The sequence below is a fragment of the Pleuronectes platessa genome, chromosome 14 (genome assembly GCF_947347685.1).
Source record: "Pleuronectes platessa chromosome 14, fPlePla1.1, whole genome shotgun sequence".
NCBI classification, from domain to species: domain Eukaryota; kingdom Metazoa; phylum Chordata; class Actinopteri; order Pleuronectiformes; family Pleuronectidae; genus Pleuronectes; species Pleuronectes platessa.
Genome location: NC_070639.1, coordinates 18,769,024 through 18,788,162, shown reverse-complemented (window position 1 = coordinate 18,788,162; position 19,139 = coordinate 18,769,024). Strand labels below are relative to the sequence as shown.

The 19,139-nt window shown below is 42.3% G+C and overlaps 1 protein-coding gene across 4 annotated transcripts in view; it reads right to left on the bottom strand.

Moving 5' to 3' along the window:
* Positions 1 to 3,086: 3,086 nt before the first annotated feature.
* The window catches only part of stxbp5l (syntaxin binding protein 5L), a 114,311-nt gene continuing 98,258 nt past the window's right edge, over positions 3,087 to 19,139 (bottom strand). For 2 of the 4 annotated variants that reach the window (XM_053439366.1, XM_053439367.1), the window contains 7 exons: positions 13,675 to 13,856; positions 7,581 to 7,818; positions 5,508 to 5,871; positions 5,075 to 5,240; positions 4,197 to 4,308; positions 3,787 to 4,007; positions 3,087 to 3,454 (listed from right to left, as the gene is read on the bottom strand). In XM_053439366.1, the coding sequence (XP_053295341.1) occupies positions 3,413 to 3,454; positions 3,787 to 4,007; positions 4,197 to 4,308; positions 5,075 to 5,240; positions 5,508 to 5,871; positions 7,581 to 7,818; positions 13,675 to 13,856 (1,325 nt within the window). In that variant the 3' untranslated portion in view covers positions 3,087 to 3,412. Of the gene's footprint in view, positions 3,455 to 3,786; positions 4,008 to 4,196; positions 4,309 to 5,074; positions 5,241 to 5,507; positions 5,872 to 7,580; positions 7,819 to 8,192; positions 8,197 to 13,674; positions 13,857 to 16,324; positions 16,394 to 18,322; positions 18,344 to 19,139 lie in introns of all 4 variants that reach the window. The other 2 variants (XM_053439368.1, XM_053439369.1) reach the window with 2 other exon arrangements.

Here is a 19,139-nt window from a genome sequence, read left to right as displayed (position 1 = left end):
CTTGTTACTGGTAACAGTCTGGATTCTCCTTTACATCTTTAGTCTGAAGTACACAGCGTCCAATTCCTCCAAAAAAGCCGGGTCCATCCAGACAAGTCGACGGTGCTTCTGGACACAGTTAACATAAGACTTCCTTTTGGCACAGTCAAGTTTTAACTGGCATTTGTGAATGTAACTACTTATTTTAACTACTTCCTAAATCTAATTTTACAAAAGTGAAAGTATGAGGGTGAAGTATCTGATATTATTTGGTTATTATGGCTGATGCATTATTTAGCAATACTTTTGAGATGTTGCTGATTTTAAAAGTGTTACGCACAGTTCCATAATGTAATCTATTACAATAGATAACATTCATTTAGCTCATATGTCGTGTTAATGAAATCCTAATTTGAAAAATTCATTAAGCAGCAACTTCTTTACACCAACCAGGTGGATGCAAAATAACTTTTTCTACCCTTCAATATTTAGAAATAAAACTTCCTGTGCACTGCTGGTAAACAAGAAGATAAAAATCCCCACATGAAACACTGTGTTGCACTTTTCACACACATCTCTATTCATAGCGATCAGTGAAACTCAGCTCTCAGCCGTGTACATCAATCAATGTTTATTTCAGCTTTTGCATCAACATATTTTCAGTTCTTTTTTTTTTTGCCAAGTAATTTTCTAATACACTAGTATAATATCAATAAGAACAAAAAGTGGTAGAATCCATTTAAATAAGACAAACTTTGCTGCCATCATTGAGAAAACCAGAGAAATGTCTTTTTCAGGATACGACAGTGTGAAGAAGAACTACAGAGTCCCAGTGATTTAGACAGAGCCAGAATACCAGATACAGTACCAGCAGTAACAGGTACAACATATACAGAGAAAAATATCTCAAGAGTGTCTTCTTCTTTTTTTGTTTGTTTCACCTTTCACCCAAGATTGAACTGTACAGTCAATATAAAAAAACAAAAAACATACTAACAAAACACCCTGTCAGTAGAAGTCAGATTTTTTTCTTTTTTAAATCAATTTTCTTTTGGTTTTTGTGATTTTTGTTTTTATGTGTTTTCTCCGCCATAGACAGAACTGCACTGATCACGAATCTCATTGACGGACAGCGATAGAAGTGAAATGTATCATATCTGGTGTCAAGTTGAAGACATCTCATTCAATCAGGTCATGTGTAATGACTGAAATCCCAGAGGCTCTGCTTCTGGATTTCAGGCGAAAGCAAATGGGTTTGAAGGCCTTTTATTGAAGCCTCAGCTGACAGGAAGTAGACTGAAACGACGAGGCGGATTCGTCCAGGTCTGTTTTTCTTCTGAGTATAAGTGTCGCTGCGCGTTTTTAACGTGGGATTGACGTCAACAGGATCAAGACACAATGCGTCACACAGGTTAATGCTTGTGCGCATAAAGGCCTGAAGTGTGAGAGATAAGATATCAGTAATCCCCGTTCAGCTTTTCAGATCGATTCAAAATACAGACGAATACATGTAGTACAAAATATCCCCTTCAGTTAATGCTGTTTTAACATGTCGTGTGGCTACCCATTGACATGTACAACACAATCACAATATGATACACAACAATGTATCATGGAACATTTGTCGTTTTTCACATACAACAGCCCCCTGGTTGAGAGGCCTTTCACCATCAAATATAAGACTGTGACAAGAGGATATAGTCATCAAGAACAATATTGAACGGAAATGAAAAAATCTAACATTTCTGCCCTCGGTTGAAATTGTTGCAAATGTTTTACACATGTACATAGTTTCTTCACTGACTCAACATCTGAACAGCACTGGAAAAAAAACAAATAATACTCTAACTTCTCCTGAAACTCACGAGTGTTTAAACCGACGTGAGTCCAGGTCTGCGCTCCGTGTTCCCCGAGGACCAATCAGGTTCAACGCTGGGAGACGCACACGCCACCACTTTAAGGACCGAGGGAGAGATAGACAGGAGGGTGTCATTCATTTTTGATTGCTTTGGCAGAGAAAGAGTCTGCTTGAACACTTGTTGGCGCTCTTTCTCACTGTTACACACACACACACACACACTCACACACACAACCTAATGGCTCACTAAACTTGAACACCCGTCGAAGGCAGCTAATGACTCAAATGGCGAACGATTGACAACCCAAGAAATAATAAAAAAACACCCTCATATATATATATATTTAGAATTGTTTTTTTCACAAAGGAAAAAGGACTCTGATAAATGCCCTTATGGCCAAGAACTTTCTCTCATCCGCTCTGATCAACAGGAAACACATGTTGAATACTCACTAGTCTTTAGCTCTTTGTTTGTTTACAGTAAGGAGATTCACCCATCTTGTTTTTTTTTTCTTATGGCACGTGAATAGTACATATGTTGGTATAGATATAAACACACTGTGTCCAGAATACAGGTTAACTGTCTTTCAGCCGTCGCGTACGCCTCATATCAATCTGCTCTCTGCTCTTTTCATACAATTATAGTTGGGGAGCGATATATTCGTCATTATCGATTAATGCTTTTATTATGTAGCAGCAGCCATAAAGTGAAATTAAATGTGTGTGATCAGACAGTGCGCAGTTAAGTGTAAATACTACTGATTCGTGTTTGCACTGTGCAGCCCAGAGTAATTGGTTATAACAAAGTTGTAGCGCTATGCTAATCGTGTGTAGAGAAAGCTTAGTATGTGCATCTACATTGTGTCAAGTAATATTTGCTGAAACTGAGAACATAAAATTAAAATGAACCAAAGAGGAAAAATAATTAAAGGGAAAGGAACACAACTTTTGGCTTAATAGCAATGCAGGTATACATTTCCCTTTTTATATATATATATATATATTTTTTTTTTGTCAGTATTTCAAAAAATATAAAGTTTTTTATAGTTTCTGTTGTTGGCTTATATTATTAAATAAAACTTTTTTTGTATCTCCTGTTAAAGTAGCATGCTGCTTTTTAATATGGCAGTTGGATATTTTTAATAGTCATCCATTTTTGTTTCATGCATTTGTTGTTGGTTTCGTAACTTTTGAGTATCTACACAGTGAGGTCCAGAAAATCCAACCATACACACGCACACGCACACGCACACACACACACACACACACACACACACACACACACACACACACACACGCTTTGCCGGATATTCCCACTTTCTTCATTCCGTTAAATGTCGCCACCGTCTTTCTATCCCCATCACAGCGTGTCTAGACAAGGAACTCAGGAACTAGCCCGTCCCGGTCATTCAACAAGGTGACAGTGCCGCCAACATAGCCAGTCCACAAGCCGTAAAGACAAAGTCACTCTTGAGTCTCTCTTTTTGATTGCTCCCATCTGCAGAGGGAAAGTCCCTGTCCCGGCATAAAGCTCTCAGCAGTCTCAGGGCAGCTCCGCCCTCTGTCCTGCTGCTGTTAGAACTGGTACCACTTCTTGTCCTTGCACTTAAGCATCAGCTGTGAAAAGACAAAAAGGAAAAGGTTTGCGGGATGAAGAATAAACAAAACCTTGTCTGTTTCTGAAACAAACAAACATCAGTGGAGGAGTAAATGAAAGAGACTGTAATGGTGAACTGTCACGATCATTTAGGTTTTGAGGCATTAACCAATGATTATTAATGAAACGATTTAAAACTGATTAAAAAATGAGCGTAATTGAGAAAATTATCCTAAAACTTGTATCCTTATCAAGCTTCAGTATTCATAAACACATATTCAGACCAAGATTAATATCAAATTTGAAGATCATAAATATTTTGTCTATGAATTACTACCATAAAAGTGTTCACCTCATGAGCGTGTTTGGAGAAGCCCTCTGCACTGGACATCATGAGAGCGGTTCGGTCCTCCAGCTCCCCCAGTCTCTGTCCTCTTTCATCCAGAGCGATACGGGCCCGAGCCAGATCCCCCACGACTCCCCCCGCTGCCGCCTTCATGCCCTCCATCCCCCCCTGGCCAGGGATGTGCTGCGCCAGACTGCGGGACGCCTTCCCAGATGCTGCCTCACCGACTGTCAACAACACCAGGTAACAAAATAAAGAGAGAAAAGCGATGGTGAAATGTAAAGCACATTCACATAACCCTCAGATAATTACAGAGTTAACCCTTGAAAAGTTGAGACTTATTTTCTGGATGAATTAGCACACACGGAAATTAAGCACTTTACAATGAGAAAAATAGAAACAGGAAATAAACGCACAGAGCTCCTCTCTGTCGAAGGTGTTGGCGTTTCCTCCAAAGAAGCCCTTCAGGAAGCCTCTGTTCTGGGCCTCCGGCGTTTCTATTGGTGTAAACAGCTCTCCGAGCATTTCCTGCAAATAATGGACATGAACAAAATCGAAGAATTCTCAGCAATTGATAGTTTTTTATCAAAAAATCATTTCCAGTTGTGCACCAGGGACATAGCCCCAACATTTGTTGATCTATATCTATATATATATGTATAATAATGTTGTTCTTACTGTACATTGACAGTGAGAACTAGACCATAATGTGAGTAACCAACCACTGTTTGCCTGCAGGTGGCAGTATTGCAGCACAGCATCATTTTCACAGCTCCACTGACATATGTTATCATTAGTGAGAGTGCAGTGATGGTTGTTGAGAATAAACACCTCTAGGAATGTGATCGGGTTTATATACACACACACACACACACACACACACACACACACACACACACACACACACACACACACACACACACACACACACACACACACACACACACACACACACACACACACACACACACACACACACACAAACACACACACACACGGTACTTCAGACCACATATGACAAGTGTGACATTTCTCTTCAATAGCTGCTGTCAGCTCTGGGCTTTATAAACAGTGGGGACAAAGGCGTCTGCTTAATAACTGCACAAACACTTTTCTGAACTCAGAACCACAAAGTGAGATGACACAAATTGTCAAAGTGGATGCCCACACACTCTATCTGTACATAATGTCTTTAATAACACTAAAATCTGAGATGTTGCATGTCATAGAAACAGCACAGACACAAATACACACTCAAACCCACACACACACACACACCAACTGCAGTGCTGACCTGCAGGTTGTCACATATCTCCTGGCTGTAAGTAATTCTCTGGATCTCTGTCGGGGAGCTGAGATAGAGAGCCTGCCCCCCGTTGGTGAAGCAAAAGGTTCTTGCGATGCGCATGTCTGTCAGAGGCAGGTAGTTGACATCCATCAGCGGTCTTAGACTGGGGAGACTAGGCAAGAAGAAAGAGACCAGTAAGAAAACCTGCAGGAACATGCGTGTAATAAAAACTCTAGTCTGCACAGTGAACCACTCGCACAGCTAAATGTAGACAGCACGATAACAGAAATGTAATAGTTATGATTATCAAATCTAAATGAATCAAATATCAGGATGCAACACAAATCTGATAATGTGCGAAAAATAGTGGCACTGATTCAGGGCTTTCCTGTTTTCAGACCCCTTCAGTATTCTCACACTGTGGCAGCTGTCTTTGTACCTGAGTGTCATGACGTGACCGTTGGCACAGAAGCAGGCGAGGCACACGCTGTTACACGCCGACACCACGTCGGCGCGCAGCACAAACGACGACTCTGTGATGTTGTGGACGAAGAGGCAGGACTGTGAGGGCATCAGGAACACTTTGGCCTGCCTCTCGGAGCACACCACGGCCAGATGTCCGTCCCCGCAGGCGTCCTGGGACGACGACGGGGAAAAGTTGACCAGCTTGCGCCTCCGCGGTCGGTCGGGGTCCTCGGGGGCGTTGGGGTCCCGCCAGGCCTCGTAAGGGCTCTGGATGACCGCCCCCATGCAGTCCAAGAAGCCAAAGCGCAGCACTGAGCCCTTCAGCATCAGGACCGTTCCTGAGAGTGTTGGAGACGAGACGAGAGGAAAACATGAAACATGGGTTTGCATGAGACCAAAGTGTCCAAAGCCACAGCAGACAACTCTCACATATAAGTCCAGGATGCTAATGAAAGGTCACTTAATTCCATAGCAACCTAGTGTCTGAACTTCAGAGCATAATACTCATAATGCTGAGAATAATGAGTATGTATTATAAACTTGACTATTCCAAACCTCGAGTCACTTTTAAAGAATGGATTTGACTTGGATGTTTTTTCTTGCTTTTACTTATGTATATTTGATCAATTTTTTCTTTTAAATTTTGTTGTATTATGTTATCTGCTTTCTTAGATTTTGTATTATAAAATTTGCTGTCTTTTTAAATGAAAGTGCTTTTGCTTCTTGGCTTGTTTTGTTTTCTTGCTTTTATTTGTGCTCTTTGTAATGGCTGTTCAAAGGTGCTATATAAATAAAGTTATTAATATCATTATTAGAATAACATTGGTAACGTCACTTTGCATAAACGATGCAAGTTAAATACAAAATTTGTTGTCCCAGTACTTGTTTTCTACTTTTGTCTCCATAGTAATCCATTACTTTCACATAACACTAGAGTGTGCCGATATTATTCTAACAACACATAATTTGTTGCGTTGGAGAAGATTCACTCTCTCCAGAGGAAATCCCCAGCAGCACAGACTGAGCTCAACAATCCTCCCTTCTCAGCTCGCCAGTTTTTCAGGATCTATGACCTTCCAGTAAAAAGCTTGCTTCTTGCTCGCTCAGTCTCCAGAGAACAGCTGCTGCTTCAAAGGGCCTGGATTTTTTGGTTCAATTGATGTTTATACCCTGAGACGAGAGACCTTTTCCCTCACGCAGCGGGGCTCCTGGACCGCTGATGTGTTAATTCACTGGCTCAGTTTTGTTTAGTCGGAGTGCGAACACGTCGGAGCTGCAAAAATCCATCCTTGCTCTTGAGTGCAGAGTTTAGTCAATGTGAGACCATGCATGACAAATGCCCGTCAAGAGTTTCTCCATGACAACAAACTCCCCCTCTAATTGGGACTAATACCGTTTGAGACGCTTTCTAGTCTGAGCGGGACCCGGGGAGAGTTGAGCCTTCGAGTGCTGCTCGCACGGCGAAGCAGCACATTTCATTCCTGAGCAAATTGCCTGCTCTTATTCTAAAAGCCTTGTTTTGCATCAACACTGAGATGTCTCATTTGTCTGAGTGGATGTGTTGTGTCAAACATACAAGTGGTGTTGAAATGGGAGCCGGTGTTTTACTTCAGATCAGAGTCTTGTGGGTTTTTTAGTACACCATTTTATTATTTCTGAAGAACTCATCCACATCACATGAGGGGAAACAAGGAGAATACTAAAGGCTTATTACTGCACTGGGAACATGTTGGTTTGGTGCTGTTCTATTCGCTGTTTGATGGCAACACTAGAGGATTGAAAACCAATCAAATCCAGGATGCATTTTTACTGAGTACAGTTAACATTGACTAATATTTTCAATCTATCAAGTAAGGTCCAAAACATAAGTCACTTTGACTCGGTTTCTTAGGTGTGGTCAAAATGTGAGAATCTAATGCTGACAACTAAAACACCAGTGCACACCAGAAAAGTACTGATCCCTGTTGGTGCAAGAAAACTGCACAACTACATTTACTAAGAACCTGAGTAAGGTACATGACACCTCTGATGAAACCCTGGTACTTACCACAGGGGCCGATGGTGACCGCCTCCTCCATCCTCTCCTCCTGGTCAGTGGGAAGGGACATCGGGATGAGCACGACCACGCCCAGGCTGGTGCCCACCCACAGACACGGGGTCGGCAGGGCATCACTCTTGCGCCCGTAGGACTCTCCGAACTGCAGCGTGGTGATTGCCTCCTTGGTGTCCCGGTCGATGCTGGACACGCTGGAGCTGCGCGAGCGGCTGAAGGAGTTTTCACGACTCTCCGCAGCTGCCGGCGAAACACGGACCACAGGAGGAAACATGACATGAAGCGGTGAAGAGAGAAGGAAGGGAAAGAGAGGACAGAAGAAAGAGAAAATAGAGATTTATGGCAACAACGAGATGGACGAGGAAGACGGAGAGGTGATATGAGGGGATGACAAGTTAATTAGAAAAGGGTATTCTGCGTGTGAGGAGAGAGAGTGACAAGGAGTGCAACAGACAAGAACTCCTCCGTGTGTCGTGTAAAACACCGGAACAAACAGGGAAATGCCAACGAGAGGTGACACACGGAGAAGGGACGTGATCAAACATTACGAGGGTACGACAAGACGGAGACCTGATTTTCACATCACACGCCTGTGCACACACAAACACTTCTGTTGTCTCTAATTGAAACTGCTGGTTCTACTCACTGTTCAGTGGCCTGATGATACACACACTGACAGACAGACTCACACACACACACACACACACACGCAGGGGAATGCACACACTGCACGAAACCCAGAAAACGTCTTTAGCTCTATTTTAGTGCAGCCCATTCACGTCCACCATTGTGTACTTTAAAACTCCATCATAGAAGTATTTCTGTATCGCTGCTCTTCTGAATAATTCAAAGCCAGGCAACGTGGAGTACTGCCTTCCCCGGCAAGCAGAGTTTATGTAACAACAACTGCTGTGTGCCAAAAAAGTAAGCTGACTGCAAAACATACACTATACACTGACTGCTGCTGTATAAAGATGGCATCAGAGCCGCCCCTACAACTCAGGACGAGAGCACTTCTAGGCGTGTTTCAGACAGGACAGGGCCACGGGACGGACGTACTTGCTGACGGAGGGAAGGACATACTGACCGACGGGAGGGACGGACAAACGTGTAGCAGTCAGCAGGACAGCGGTTGATGGGTTTGTGGCCGAGGCCCCCTTACCTCTCTCATTCCAGCAGTAGGCGCTGGAGCTGTGGTGCTCGTCGTGGGAGTACATAGAGACTCCGTGCAACTGCTGTAGCATCGCCCTCCTCGATGCATAACCTATTCACCCCCCACCACAACATGAAACCCGTCGGACAAACCACAATCGCCCAGACCCAGAGAAATCAACACACACACACACACACACACGCGCATGGGTGCGCACACACAGCCACCCAGCCAAGAACCAGACATGATGGACAGCAGTACCAGAGGATGAAAGAAAGGGGAAGAGAGAAAGATGCAGCTGAGTGTGAGCTGAGAGATTCCTTGAAATATTAACAGAGACAGAAAGAGAGAGTGACTGAAAAAGAGGCTACGTTTCGTGTGGCCACACAACCTTTACACAAAAGAAAAACATCGTCTCACTAAACACCATCGCAACACCGTCTGCTCAACGCTGGCAGTCCCACATGGGGACCAGGGATAACGCACAGAGCTGTAGCAAGACAACCAACAATAGGGAAAAAGAAAAATCAAATTAACACAAAAGGGACATGAAAACTAAGATAAACACGTGTTTCTCGTTTAACACAGAATCAGATCAGCATCAATACATTCACATGGTTTTAGTGGTAAACTCTGGTATCGTGAGAACATGCTGCCGGCAGACACACAGACGAAATAGCCTTCTTCCGTGAGTCTCGGTAGCAACGACTCAGCTTTTGCCGTGTGTGTCACTGGGGTGCGTTTACGCTGTGTGACAGAGCCTGTGGGGGGGGCTGGCTAATGAAAGTCAGGCAGAGTGGTACACTGGCAGGACACAGGGCCCCCTGGGGTGGGGGCTGCTTCACAGGGAGCTAGAGAGCCAGGTGAGGCAGTGTCAGAGGGTGATAGGAAGAGACGGACAATGTGCCAGGTTTATGCTGTGGTACATGCACATACATCCACACACTTTGGAGAGACAGGGACACGGACACATGGAGACTGCTACTGAACGCCTGGTCATATCTATGTACCACCAATGACTGTGAATAGAGAATTGTGCCCCATTTTGTGTTAATTGTGCATTTAATTGGGAACTGACACATTTTTGATCTAAGAAAACAAGCTGCTCAAGTTGTTGAATGCAGCGATTCAACAGGGACTTCTTACATCACAATATCAGGTGTGTGGTTTCAGTTTTTTTGTTTTGTTTCGGTCGTGGGTGTGCGGAGGTGCAGAACAGAACATCCTTTGAAAGCCTCTTCAGCATCTGGCCAGGTAGTTACTGAGTCACCTTAAAACTGCAGAGCACAGACAAATATATTTGAGTTCTCCCTCTTTTACCTGTGAATCGTTATATCATGAGAAACCATTACCTATCATATTGTTTGTGAGTATATTTAAATCAAAGGCTACACTCCTTTCTTAACTTACACAAACACTATCTTACAGATGTTCCTGTTCTTCAACTACCACTTTATTACCATGTCCACAGGTGAATCTAATGTTATCATACCATAACATCTTCAATATTTAATCGGTGTGCAGCCAAACCAATAGAGGAGGGAGTGACGTGGATACTGTATATTCAGTTTCGCTTCCCCTGCCATTTCCCTCCTCTGTCTCCTCTCCTGGAATGCAGGCCTCATTACCATCGGCCTCACCTCTCGCACTGCTTGTTGACCTTTAATTATTCCAGTGATCCTGCTGGCTCTTCACTGTGGTAACCCAGTGCAACTGATAAACAACAGAGCCCAAGGGAGGCGCCAGTCAGTGAATATGCATCGGTCTGCTGAGAAATGAAATGAATGAATAGAAGCACATTAAAGCTTGTGCAGATAGTGGCTATTCTTGATTTTTTCAAATGATTTCCTCCCACGCTGTTTGTGAATCAGACATTTGACACAAAAGGTTGGGAAAGGTCAAAGATGGTTTTGATATAAGGAGCAGTTTAATTGGGTCCAATACCATATCATGGACTAAGAAGGCAAGACAATTTACCATTGTTTCATACCATGTGACATTCTGGAAACGGGTGACCACTATAAATCGATCAAAGCCAGAGCCACTCTCTCAAAGCTTCCTCAGCACATTTGAGCAGGAGGACAGATGCTACCACTCAGGCACACAGAGGTGAGGGTTGTCCTTATAGAGATGGTGACACTCTTCTTTAGTATTAGAGAGATTGTTTAATATCTGACAATGGATTCAGTGAATGTCTAAACGCAGGCATCCCGTAACACTATGTTGGTAGAGCCTATGGTTAATATAAGGTTTCCTAATAAATTAAAAAGTCTGTCAACCTGTTTTTAAGGATAATGTTCTATTGCCTTAAAACTTTGGAAAATAAATGTCTTCTATTGTCTGCATTGGTTGTGGCTGCTTCTGCAGCTGTAGCCCAGGCAGTGGCTTTAATAAAACATTCAGATTATGCTGATGTAACATTTTTTTCTCCCCTGGTTCCAGGTCAATGTGGTATAATGAGGCTGATGAAGATGGCAGAGGGGGTCTAATTGCAGTATTGGTGAAATAGTCATCTGTGACTCAACAAGCAACAGTGCACCTATCCGGATTATTTTTAGCATCAATATTCTACACCAGTTTCTTAGAACCATTTAAGATTTGTATAATCGAAAAAAAGGCCCAGATTAAAAACCTTTATAATTCTATAGCTCAAAACAGCCTGGACTAAAAGCAAATACTCACAGGACAGTGTGTGAGTGACCTTCTCCAGCCAGAGCTTTCCAGAAGTGGAATCTCCTTCAGAGCATTATATAAAAGCAGTACTGGTGGTACACCAGGTCCTAAACACAGCTCTGTAGATTGTGATAAATATGAGGATCACAAGACTTTGACTGACGTACATTTGTTCACAAGATGACATGAAGCTCAATTTCCTGCCTGTGGATTACTATCCCAAATGTTGCACATTAGAGCATTTAAATGTTTGGCCAATCATTGTGTGTCTGTCAGTCACTGGCCATTGTCTGCCGTCCCCACTTTTATTTCCATCCACTGTCAAAACAAAGGAAATCTACAAATTTGCAGCTACAATGTCAATAGATGTCTTGCAGCAATGTCTGAGGCCTGACAGTGACAGACTAAGTGCAAGATTTCATACTGTGTGATTAAATGTTCTTGCACATTACTGACAAGAGGCCATAATCTGTGTCGGTTCTCGGGTCAAAATCTTAAAATGACGCTGCCTAGAGTCATTTTATGTCTTTACTTGAAAGCACATTCATTTGTTGCCATTTTCACTGTCATTGAAAAGTGTTTTGCGGTTTAAACGAATTGAATATAAGACTTTTTCAGACTCCACATAAACCCTGAATACCTATGCATCACACACAGAGACAGAGGGACATATTTTCACACTCAAAACACACACACACGCAAATCTCCACACTTATCATGGGGAGATGTGGCCACTCGGGCATAATCCATTTCCAGGCAGTGCAAGTCAAAGACAGGGTGTGAAGAAAACGAGTTCAAATGGAGGCAAAAGAAAAGAAATGTCAGATCTGTCAATGAGAAATGCCAGAGTGCGAATCGTGCTCCAACAGTCATCTTTAACTACTTAATCACCTCTTTTATGTGTGTGCATGCTGAAAAGGGCCTTTTGAATGTCGGGGGAAAAAAATTGCATGATCACCTGCAATACAAAGAAACTGTATGTACTCACACAGAAGGACATGAACTAAAAGAAAAGTGATGAAAAGCCTCCCTTAGCTCAACGTTTTATGGGTTAGGAGAAGTCGGACAGTGTGGCCACACTACACGAACCTAACGTGAGCTCCGTTACTCATCAGAAGACTAAAACATCTACAATCTCTTTACGAGTCGAGGAGGAAATATGACAGAAACGAGGCTAAAATGTTACCTCATCACACTATATAACTGGATGGGGGTAATTTCTAACACCTCAGTGCTGCTTTTAGAGTTAAATACATGCAGAATTATGATGCAGAGGATTAAAAAAGAAAAACAGGCATTGAAGAAGTCAAAACAAATCAGTTAATACACTTGAAAATAGCACCAACCTTCAGGGCTGGGACATAGTCGACACAGGCAATCATGTTAAGAGTCACCATGCAAGAGCTGCGATGTTGTAAGGTGATGCTAATGCAAGTTGCAGAAAATATATATGTTTGAAGTAGCAAAGTGGCTCTCACACTGTTTAATGTGGAAGCAGCTGCTGTTAGTGTAAATGTAGAGCAGCTATGATCATCAGGTTCTCACTGTCAACATTCGCCTATTGCCTGATTTCCACTTATCTCAGTGGGCACACACATCCTCTACAGAGTTTAGTGACTGCCGATTGAAAATTGTTGTTAAATTGACCATTTAACAAACCCTGCCCCTCCTATTTACTGCCAAAAGACACCAAACTCTAAACTCTCTACACCAGTGGCTCCCAAACCCTTCAGCCTCCGACGTCTAAAATAAAGGTCACAGATTCTGACCCCTCTGCATCACAGAAGGTGACAGAAGCAGCTCCTGAATTGAGACACAGTCACTGGCACCAGGACGTGCCTTAAAGAGGTACAAGTATTTTAGATGTGCATTTTGAGAGAGAACATCTGGTAACGTTTCTTTAAAATGGCTTTTTTATATATACTCATTTGAACAACTAATTATTTCGCTTAACCGTCATTATTACCTCAGGGGTCATGTGGGGAAATAGAAAATAAGATGCTAATTTTTTATTTTTATATTTATATGTTTCCTCACCTCAGACTTTAATAAAAATTTTATTTAGCGATTAAAATGATGGTTAAAATATGCTGTTTCAAATTGTTTTTCAATTTTGCTGACTTGCATTAGCATATGCTTGCCTTGTGTTAACTATGTATCAGGCCTTAAACCACTTACCGCAGGGTGAGAGGAAGGCATGCACTTGTTGGGAGGGAGAACATGTTAGAGAGGTTTAGGGATGGGGGGGGAAGACAAGCACACACCTTCAGTGTGGGACACAGGCAAAGAGATCTCCATGCAAGCAGCAGACTGGGCCTTGCGGAAGGGCGGTCGGCCAGGGCCTCTGCGGGTAAGCCGTGGCCCCTCGGGACCCATTGGGACGCGAGGCTTCCCCGCCGAGCAGGGCTGGGAGGTGGGGCTAGTGCAATGTCCATTTACATGATCTGTAACAACGGCAAAGCATTAGCAAACAATACAAAGAGGAAAAGAGAGAAACTTTCATTCATATTCAAATCCACGACTGCAAAATCCACCATCACAGGTCACTTAGTCTGATAATGAGCGGCTTTAACTAAATAAGGGAGAAAACTGCTCATTTTACTTATTTATAATCCTGTTTTATCAGCTTAAAGGAAATATCACTCAGTCCGATTGGGGCGATTTATATCTAAAAAAAGCTAAATTATTACTTTAATACAATAGTACATCACATGACCTATGAAGATGGACATTTTTGCAGTGTCAGAGAAGCAAGCTGATGTTGAAGATCAGATTGTCAATAGGAAGATGGCGGAAGGTGAGAAAGGAGGAAAGAGTGAGTTGCAAAAGGTCGGAGAGCGGTTGGAAATCAGTATGAGCAGGAAGGAGAGAGAGATGCTGGGGGAAAAGGAAAGTGGGTACAATGTGGAGTGTCATATTGTAGTGCAGAGTCATCCAGTCTGGGCCAGGAGAGAGATATGAAAATCACAAGAAAACCGGCTTGTTTCAGATCCATTTTGTTTCTTTTCTCCTGTGTGAAAACCTTCTTTAGATGACCGGGAGCTTTACAGTATTTAACAACTTTGACAAAAAGCCTAAAGTGAAGTTCAAATAAATAAGACCGATTATACAAACTGCAATAAATATAATACTGTTTTTTAAATTAATTTAATTTAATTCAAGTTGTTAAGCTACATGATCAGTTACAGCCGATGCTGACAGGAAACGGTTGTTGCACTCTGGGATCGTTGCTCTGCATGGCCTCCGCTCAGGGACTGACTGTGGAAGCTTTGTCCTTACTTTGGTTTTAGAGTCAAACCTTGTCAATGAGACAAAGGAAAGCAGCACTATGAGGAGTGGCTGCACTTTGCGGTTCTTTGTTTCCTGCAGTTCAGTTGGCGTGTGAGGAAAACGCTGCCCTGACAGGTAATTACAGCTTCATGATACCAAACGCCACAAAGACTTTTAATGTCACTTCCTCTCAGTGACGAGTAAAAAAAAAAAAAAAGCTTCTCACTTATTTTTGGGATTATTACCTCTCCTCTCTCAACTTGTCCTGCATGGTTGATGCACAAATGACTCAGTTTCAAAGTGAAGATGAAAAGCTCCGGGGTGCCACCCAGTCCGCGTGCAACACGCAGTTTCACAGCAGGACGAGCCGAGGCAAAGCGGGGAATTGAAAACTGAGGTTAGTATCGGGCCGACTGATCGAGAGCTGCATGACGGCACCGCTGTGCCTCTGTATTGATGTTTTCTCACTCTGAATTTCAAACAGAGATGCGGCCACTCAGTCTTTTGCCACGAAATGTTCTGCAGGAAACTACATAGCAGAAAGAATGGCACTGTATCCTCCTACACATCACCCAACGCATGGACTACCACATACATCAAGACTGCACATACACCGACTCACACACGCACGCTAGCACATACACCAAGTAATATTCCAAATATTAGACAGATCCGACCCAAAAAATACCATATTCCTATTGAAGAGAAAAGATTAAAGATTAGATCAAGTATGATTAATGATAAAAAATAAGTATTTATATGTATTTCTATCCATTTTACACACAAAATACAATACTGAGACTTTGTTGTTTTAATCTCACAGGAAGCTTAAAATGTTCCTTTGTTGACGACACTAAATGTGAGATGAGGCAAACAAACTCGTTCTTCTCCATTTTTTTTATTACCTGGCTCATAAAAGATGTAAATAAAACAAAAACACAGTTTTTTAACTGTCACACACCAAAAGGTTATTGAATGAGTCAAAGGAAAGCACCAGCACATTTTGTGTAGAAGAAGCAGAAGTTTTTTTTTGAGGGGACAGCATGTATGACACTGCAGACGCAGAGAAAAGAGAAACCTGAGGTTGTGATGTATATGTGGCACTCATGTAGTTGATGTATGGGACAGTGGGGTGGGGTGGGAGGGGCACACTGTATCTGTAATGCAGATGATCCAGTCATAATGAAGAGACGGCTGTTTCAGAGAGAAATGATCCAGTTAAAGTGAAGGAAGGAGCGAGTGATCAAATCACTGTAGAGCAAGGCTGTCAATGGAGGAAAAGGTTGTGTAAAATCAGAGGATGGTCCAATCATGATAGAGCGATAGAAAGCCTCAGATTTAAACATGGGCATGAGCTTAGATTCACCTTTATAAACACTTGCAAAATGTAGACGGAACGAATACAGAAGATTGAAATCAAAATACATTAAAGGGGCACAATGGACGAACGAGTCAGGCCGACAGTCTCATGGGCTGCTTGAACAGGAGAGAGTGACAAGTAAACTGAAAAAAGGAAAGTTGGAGTAAGAAAACAAAACAAAAACAACTACTGCTACATAAAAGCCTAGAATACGTGAAAAAAGCAGAAAGTCGATGATTCAAAAGAAATCAAATGAAAACTGCTGGCTTTCGCCTACCGTACCAAGATCAGTCTTAAGATCTGTTGGCAGACTTAACTTTCTGCCGGGCCCCTTTACTGAAACAAAAGAATAGGAAACAAAGCACCAGTTAATCCTTTTAAATAAAAATAAAATAAATAAAAAAATAATCCACGGAGCCCCTGAAGTCCCAAAAGAGAATTTTTCTCGATAGCAAGTTCCCAAAAGATAATATCTGGTCCGCACAAGATGTAAAAAATATAATATTTTGGGACTCCAGGGGCTTCGTACTAATCTAAGACAAAGAATGAACCAAAAAATGTGCAAAAAGAAGAAAATAATCAAACCAAACTAAATGGAATTCAAATGGAATTCAAATGAAAATACAACCAGAACATGCAAATCGGTGCAGTTGCACACAGCAGGCGTATTTCAAAATGCATGCTCCATTGTTGTCCCAGGCCAGTGGAGGCAGCTATATCTACAAGATTAGTAACACCCAGGGAAATAAATGGCCCAGTGAATCATCCAGGCACTCGGTGCAGGATTTATTCTCTTACAACTTGTGGGCAGTGTCTCGTTGAGCTGCAACAAGACACTTGAATTTACCCTGGATGTTAAACTCCAGGCACTGCACACATTTCTGAATTATGATGAACATTAAATTCATTTACAAACTGAAATAGGTCTGCTTTGTGTTTTCTAAGGCCTGGGATGTCTGACACCGAAGCACAGACAAACAGTGTGACACCACACGGTGTCAAAAACCAGACACTGGAGGGAACAAAAGAACTTGTTGAAACATTTTGCAAGTATTTTGCAGTAAGTGGAGAACTGCAAAGGTCAGAGTTGAGATGTCATGATTCAGTTTCCCCTCTCGAAAAGAAGGCAATGCTTTATTGTTTCTTTGTGGAAGACACGGGATGGCATTCACATGCGACTGGTCCATAAAAAGACCACATGGAAAAACAGCATGACCATGAATTTGCCTTGTCTAGGATTTTAACAATTTTATTTTGTTTTGGATTTGGAAAATGCATCAAAGGAATCAGTGAAAATTCCTTTCAAAATAAATGTTGTCTCAGGTTTCAATCCTTCTGCCACAGAGGATGCGGGGCCGACTGGCGGAAATTATGAAACTATTTTTAATCTATTTTAATGTAATACAGCTCATTCCATTTATGCAGCTTATTTGCTGTGAAGGACCACGTAGTCAGCTCAGTATCAAAGGTCATTTTGAGGAAAGATATATTTCATTTATAACAAAGGAGGAAATTAGGGTGGTATGGTGCCCTAATTGAATTCCTCAATCAATGAACTTCTGTTTCCATTTTTTTCCAGGAACAAGTAAAGCTTTTCAGATTAGTGTTGCTAAGAAGATAATGGATGAGATGTGCATGTGTGCGTGCATGTGTGTGTGTGAGAGTGTGTGTGTGTGTGTGTGTGTGAGTGAGCGTGTGTTTGTGTGTTTTCTTCATAATGAACCATGGGGAGCAGATGCTGCTGCAAAGATATAAACTGTGCAGTGTTCGGGCTACAGTGACAGAGTAAATGTTCTCATAATAAACAAGTCTCAAACAGATGGTTCCTCTGTTTAACAGCTCAGTGGCCAAATTAACAATTCATAAAATGTTCATTGTGAATATGAAGAACACGCAGCCAACCACTGCATGTACCAGGATTCATGACCGTGGGTCTTAATGACGACATGCTCATTTATATCTGGTCAGTTGAGAAACAATAGTTCTGAAGGATTTCACCAATCTGTGTTGATAATAACATTATCACTACGATTTATGTGCATGGACAGTTTTAATTTGTGTAGAACATATGTAACACATCCATTTGTGACCTCAACACTCCATATGTTACTTCCTGATTTGTTCAAGTAGCGTTCGCAAAGGAAAACAATGGCAAAATGAAAACGTTATTTCCTGGCTGGGCAGTGGGTGGCACCTCTAAAGGTGATTTATGACGCTAAAGATGGACTGAGGCAGGATTGGTGGTTAAATGGTGTTTAAACATTTCTTTTGAATGTGCTGTTCTGGTTTGCTCATTTTCTCCTCTGTGCAAGGCCATGGCAGGTTAAAGTTATATGCAAGATGACAAGAATACCTTTGAAGATCAAACACACTGCAGGATTAGGAGGCAAAAATACGCCCCTCCGCCCCCGAGGTCCGTAGAAAAGGCTGATGAACTAAATTAGAGTAACATATAGAGTGCTGAGATCCAAAAAAGGCCTAATGTTTGGATTTGATCAGGCCACGACACTGATGTTGACGTACACAGCAAGCCGAGGTAATTTTTATCAGCACCACAGCTGGTCACTTAGTGGCCACCATGCAGTCGGTTAGAAATGAGACAGTGATGAATGTTAGCGCCGAGGACAACAAGATGAGATTGCAGGTTTATGGACACACAATCACAAAGACACAATTGGAGACAATCTGAGCACCACAGCCTGGTTAAGTAGCATATTGTCCTTGGGTGACAAAGATGTGTGGTTCCAGTGGAGGCCCGATGATTAACATCACAGAGAATGAAGCACAAGAGAGCAGATGTACCCAGCAGGAAAACAACCCCTTCCTCTTTCTAAGCCCGCCTGCCTTGCAGCATTGCTGAATGGTGAGGGATCCAAGGTCAAATCCCCAAACTGGCACATACAACACACATCACAACGTCTGCCCCCCCCCACACTGCAACCGGGGCAGAGAGACAACACAACACCAGCAGTTGTCTGCACAAAAGCATGGAAGACATTGACGAAACAGCAGCAGACAGTCAGTCACTAGAAACCCAGTCCCTGTCGGCTTGTTTACACTGCAAGCAACCTGCTAGATGGTTGATCTGTGCTGACCT